The sequence below is a fragment of the Rhinopithecus bieti genome, unplaced genomic scaffold, assembly GCF_001698545.2.
Source record: "Rhinopithecus bieti isolate Rb0 unplaced genomic scaffold, ASM169854v2 scaffold_26813, whole genome shotgun sequence".
NCBI lineage: Eukaryota > Metazoa > Chordata > Mammalia > Primates > Cercopithecidae > Rhinopithecus > Rhinopithecus bieti.
Window position 1 is genome coordinate 454,112 of NW_016812144.1, and position 6,000 is coordinate 460,111.

Consider the following 6,000-nt stretch of genomic DNA (forward strand, 5'->3'; position numbering starts at 1 on the left):
TGAACCCAGAAGGCAGAGGTTGCAGTGAGCCAAGATTGCACCACGGCACTCTAGCCTGGCTGACAGAGTAAGACTCTGTCTAAAAAAAAAAAAAAAAAAAAAAGATAAAACAAAATGTGATCATGCTGACATCTAGTAACTGGAGTTGCACACAAATCATCCTTTTAGTGTGAATTATTTGTTTTAAAAGTTAATTATTTGTTTTAAAATCTTGACCAAGATCACATGGCTAATATTAAGACATCTACCATCACGCTGGGAGTGGTGGCTCACACCTGTAATACCAGCATTTGGGAGGCTGAGATGGAGGATTGCTTGAGGTCAGGCGTTCAAGACCAGCCTGGGCAACATAGTGAGATCTTGTCTTTTTTTTTTTTTTGAGGTGGAGTCTTGCTCTGTCTCCCAGGCTAGAGTGCATTGGCGCCATCTTGGCTCACCATAACCACCACTTCCCAGGTTCAAGCAATTCTCCTGCCTCAGCCTTCCCAGTAGCTGGGATTACAGGCATGCGTCACCACACCTGGCTAATTTTCTATTTTAGAAGAGATGGGGTTTTGCCATGTTGACCAGGCTCGTCTCGAATTCACCCGGCTAATTTTGTATTTTAGTAGAGATGGGATTTCACCATGTTGACCAGTCATGAACTCCTGACCTCAGGTGATCTGTCTGCCTTGGCCTCCCAAAGGGCTAGGATTATAGGCATGAGCCACTGCGCTCAGCCATGTGATCCTACCTTAACAAAAATACTTTAAAAAAATTAGCCAGGCATAGTGGTGTGCACCTGTAGTCCTAGCTACTTGGGAGGCTGAGGTGGGAAAGCTCGGGAGTTCAAGTCTGCAGCGAGCCATGATTGAACTACTACACTCCTGCCTGCGTAACAGAGCAAGACCTTGTCTCTAAAAAATAAAAAGACTTCTACCATCATCCCTCTTGTTAAAAGGCAATGGTGAGTTACTGTTTAATGAGTAGACTTTATTTGTGACGGTAAACATTTCTGGAGATGGATGGTGGTGATCGTTGTACAACATGGTGAATGTATTTAATGCCACTGAATTGTGCACTTAAAATGGGGAATTTTATATTATGCTTACTTTAGAACAGTAAAGTTTAAAAAATTACAAAAAAAAAAAGAAAACAAGAAAAAAAAAAACCAGAAGGCTAATCTTTGCAGGAGTGGAACTAGGACTTTGCCCAAATTGCAGACTTCCTTCACCCCAATTTTCTTTTCTGTTTTAATGAAGCACAGGATATTTACAATAAAGTCCATAAAGTACACTAATCTTAATCTTAGCTATAAAGCTCATTGCATGTTTACATTTGTTTATACTTGTGTAACCACCACCCTGTCAAGATGTCGAATGTTCCAGCACCCCAGAAGGTTTCTTTTCAGTTGTAACTCCGCGAGAGGTAACCACTATTCTGACTTGTATCACCATCATTTGATTGTGCAGCTTTTAAACTTAATACAAGTGGAATCAGGCAGTGTATACTCCTTTGTGTCTGCTTCTTTCCCTTGGCATAATACCTGGGACAGCCACCCATTTATTAGTGTATCAGTAATTCATTTTTTTCCTATTTGCTGTGTAGTTCCCATTGCATTTATCGTTTCTGTTGAAGGACATTTGGGGTGTCCTAGTTTTGGGCTGCTATAAAAAAGGTGCCATGAACATTCTTTTGAGGGACCTATGTACTCACTTCTCTTGGGTGTGGATCTAGGAATGGGATTGCTGAATCACAGAGGACTGTGTGCTGTGCTCACTTAGGAGTCTCCCTTCTTCGACTTGGTGCCTTTTAGCAAATGTTTGTCCTACCCGTTTCATGACAGGGAAGAAAGCGAAGCAAGCACAGAGGGCGTTGCTTTCTTCTATTTTCCAGCCTTGGCGTTAGTAGACACTGCCACTTTCCAAAGCAGTTATGCCAGTTTACACTTCCACCCACAGGGCATGCGCGTTCCAGTTGCTCCACAGCCTCACCAACACTTGGTGTTGGTGTTTTTTCACCATCAAGCTATGGTGGGCTGAGGGTAGTTATACCCTGAAATTTATATGATGCAAAGATGGAAACTTTAAAAAATTGTGGAAATATTTAAACTTCTAACTCTCAGTAAATGACCCCAAAGCCAGTGGAGTAGGATGGAGCAGGGCTTTTCCCCTCAGCCTGTGTGATGGGCGGGGCTCGCCCACTGCATGTCCACATTGATTTAAGGGCTTTCCATACTGTGTGCTCCGGATGTCAGATACATTAGACGGCTCTGGGCAGCTGCCTTCTCCAGTCTTCTGGCACCATTCCTCTCCAGAGCCTTCTTTCATGAAGACTCAACAGTGGTTGAGAGAATTTAGTTGTGGTTTTCTCATTAACCTCAAATGTAATCTCTCTGGGCCTGAAGTGTGGATCACTTAGGAGTCTCCTTTCTTAGACTTCAGCACTTTTAGTAAATGTTTGTTCCATGACAGGGAAGAAAGCAAAGCCAGAACAGAGGGCGCTGCTTTCTTCTGTCTTCCAGCCTCCAAGAAAGTTCCTTTCTCACCTTTGAACACATTTTCTGTGTGAGATGGTCTACAGAATGCGCGGTGGTGAGGCCACAGCAGATACTCAGATTGTTTCTCTCCCTCCACGTCCTCCTGGCCTGTGCCATGAGCCCTTTTTTGTTGTCCTTGAATTTCTTGTGCATTGCCCTACCCTGCCTTTTGCTTATCTCCCCGTTCTTTTTTCATTGGTTCCCATTCTTTTTTTCCCCTTGCAGCAAAGCAGATTTATTTTTTATTTAATATTTTTGTTTAGAGACAAGGTTTCGCTTTGTCACCCAGGCTAGAGTACGTGGCACAGTCATAGCTTACTGCAACCTTGAACTTCTGGGCTCAAGCAATCCTCTCACATCAGCCTCCTGGGCATCATCATGCCCAGCTAATTAAAAAAAAAAAAAAATAGTGAGACACAGTCTCGCTGTGTTGCCCAGGCTGGTCTTGAGCTCCTGAGCTCCAGCAGTCCTCCCACCTCAGCCTCCCAAAGTTCTGGGACTACAGTCCTGAGCCACGGTGCCCAGCCACATTTTTTTAGGCTCATTACTTGAAGTGTGACCTGATGGTATTCTTCACGCACAGTCTTATGCTGCTGTTTGACAACAGTCGTGGGAGATCATACTCGGACCTGTAATGACAGAAACAGGTTTGCATTTTTTCACTTCACTCTATCATGCTACTCAAAGTGCTGTTACTGTATCTATGGGAGCTTGTTTACAGCGTCCTTCCTGAAAACCACCTCTTCATCCTCTCTCTTTCCCTCCAACTCTCTCAGCTCAAGAGGGCCAGCAGTGAGGACACGCTCAACAAGCCAGGAAGTACCACTGCATCGGGGGTGGCTCGCCTGAAGAAGACCGCCACTGCTGGAGCCATCTCGGAGCTCGCCGAGAGCCGCCTGAGGAGTGGCACAGGTAGGAGGGACCGGGCAGGCGGGACCCGGCAGGCCTTCAGTCCTGGCCACATGGAAGCACTTCAGTGACCCATGACCCATCCAGTCCTTCCCTCGTCAGATATTTCTTGACCACTTACCCTGTGCCGGACCTATTTTAGGCAGATGACGTCACTGCCCACAGGGAGTTTACATCTAGAGTGGGCAGACTGATGAGAAACAAAAGGTAACTGGGTGTGCTGTGGTTTCTTTGGTCCCTCCAGAGGTCCATTTGTCACCATGCATGTGTGAAATCCTGACATGCAGGCAGGGCGGTGTATGTTGTGGGGCTGTCGGAATGCAGAATGCATTAGAGAAATAAATGAACACTGTCAATCCGTTGCAGAGGTGGATGTCTAATATTTGTACTGAACCCTATGGAAAGCTGGCAAGAGCCTCGCCCAGCAGCTGTGGAAGGCTGCTCAGAGTGACTTGAACGGCAGTGGCAGCTGGAAGCTGTGAACCTTCTCAGTGTTACTCATTTTTTGAGAATCCGAAAAGGTTTTCAATCCTTATATTTGAGTTCAGAGCATGTGAAACATGCAATATCAAAGAATTTGTTTAATTTTCTCTTTGCGCATATAGATAATAACTCTAAGCTTTCATGGTCTAACTCTTACAGTGCAGCCCTCAGTGTATTGCTACATTGTCTAAGATGGGAAAATAACTGAAATACATCATTATTAATTTTAATGTGTTGAAGGGTGGTACACTTTTTGTGCTTTTTTCGTAAAAGTCACATTCAGGCTAGATCTCAAAAGGTATATTTTAATTTATTCGGTTTTCAAAAGTTGAATCTGTGAAGACTATATGTGGCTTTCTTTTATTGGATATAAGGGGAATCGCCTGGGTTTTCTGTATAATGGCTTTACCATTGTAAACACTGATATTGTACTAAACATACACACACACTTGGTTTTAAAATACGGTAAACAAAAGTACCATTTATTTTATCAAGCCAGCCTAACACTGATTCCAAAAGTTAATAAAGCCCCACTCAAAAAAAGACAGACTGGGAGGAGCCTAGGGGCAGGGTGGGAAGGAGGAGCAGCCGAGTCCCGGATGTGGGACAGAGTGAGTGTGGTGTGTCCCCAGGTGCAGGAAGGTGGCGAAGGGAGGTGAATCCCAGTGGATGGAGCGAGGAGAAGGGTGGGAGGAGAAAAGGTGGGAGGAGGACCAGGTGGGAGGGTGGCAGTTCACTCAGGACCCAGCGGGGCAGCACGATGAGGTGGGTCACAGTGTTCCTGAACGGCAGCCCTGAGAACAGAAAGGTGGTTGCTGTGTATGGAACTTTATCTGATTTGCTTTCTGTGGTCAGCAGTAAACTCAGCATAAAAGCCACCAGTGTGTATAATGGGAAAGGTGGGCTGATTGATAATATTGCTTTGATCAGGGATGATGATGTTTTGTGTGTGGAGGAGAGCCATTTATTGATTCTCAGACAGATTCTAAGCCACCTGAGGGATTGTCAGGATTCCACACAGACTGGCTAACATTAAATGTTGGAGGGCGGTACTTTACAACCACACAGAGCACTTTAGTGAATAAAGACCCTGACAGTATGCTGGCCCATGTGTTTAAGGACAAAGGTGTCTGGGAAATAAGCAAGATCATAGAGGAGCTTTCTTAATTGACCGAAGTCCTGAGTACTTTGAACCCATTTTGAACTACTTGCATCATGGATAGCTTATTGTAAATGATGGCATTCATTTATTGGATGTGTTAGAAGAGGCAAGATTTTTTGGTATTTACTCATTGATTGAACACCTAGAAGTGGCAATAAAGAATTCTCAACCACCGGAGGATCATTTACAATATCCCGAAAGGAATTTGTCTGATTTTGCTAGCAACTCCAACCAAGTCAGAACTGCGATGCCAGGGTTTGAACTTCAGTGGTGCTGACCTTTCTCGTTTGGACCTTCGATACATTAACTTCAAAACGGCCAATTTAAGCTGCTGCAGTGTTGCACATGCAAATCTTTGCTGTTTAAGTCTTGAACAAGCTGATCTCTCTGGATCAGTGCTTGACTGTGCAAATCTCCAGGGAGTCAAGATACTCTGTTCTAATGTAGAAGGAGCATCCCTGAAACTGTGTAATTTTGAGGATCCTTCTGGTCTTAAAGCCAGTTTAGAAGGTGCTAACCTCAAAGGTGTGGATATGGAAGAAAGTCACGTGACAGGAATTAACCTGAGAGTGGCTACCTTAAAAAATGCAACGTTGAAGAACTGTAACCTCAGAGGAGCAACTCTGGCAGGAACTGATTTAGAGAATTGTGATCTGTCTGGGTGTGATCTTCAAGAAGCCAAGGAGAGGGTCCAACATGAAGGGAGCTAGATTTGAAGAGATGCTGACACCACTACACATGTCACAAAGTGTCAGATGAGAATTTTAGGGGCTGGAGGAAGATGTACAAGATGAAAATGTTTTCCTTATCACTTTTCTTTCTCCACCCTCTCAGTTGTCTAGAAGAAATAACACTAAGGAAATTAAAAAAAAAAGAAAAAGTGGCCGGGCGTGGTGGCTCAAGCCTGTAATCCCAGCACTTTGGGAGG

The 6,000-nt window shown here is 44.4% G+C and overlaps 1 protein-coding gene and 1 pseudogene across 6 annotated transcripts in view; both read left to right on the forward strand.

Annotated features, from left to right (window-relative positions):
* The window catches only part of LOC108544490 (cytospin-B-like), a 121,096-nt gene extending 117,158 nt beyond the window's left edge, over window positions 1–3,938 (forward strand). For 5 of the 6 annotated variants that reach the window (XR_001889865.1, XR_001889862.1, XR_001889863.1 and 2 more), the window contains 2 exons: window positions 3,295–3,634; window positions 3,794–3,938. Coding sequence is in view for 1 of the 6 variants with exons in the window: in XM_017895623.1 (XP_017751112.1) it covers window positions 3,295–3,498 (204 nt within the window). In the remaining 5 variants the exon portion in view is untranslated. Of the gene's footprint in view, window positions 1–3,294; window positions 3,730–3,793 lie in introns of those variants that run through there. The other variant, XM_017895623.1, reaches the window with a different exon arrangement.
* A 732-nt stretch (window positions 3,939–4,670) lies between these two features.
* On the forward strand, window positions 4,671–5,947 carry LOC108544467 (BTB/POZ domain-containing protein KCTD9 pseudogene; annotated as a pseudogene).
* Window positions 5,948–6,000: the final 53 nt, after the last annotated feature.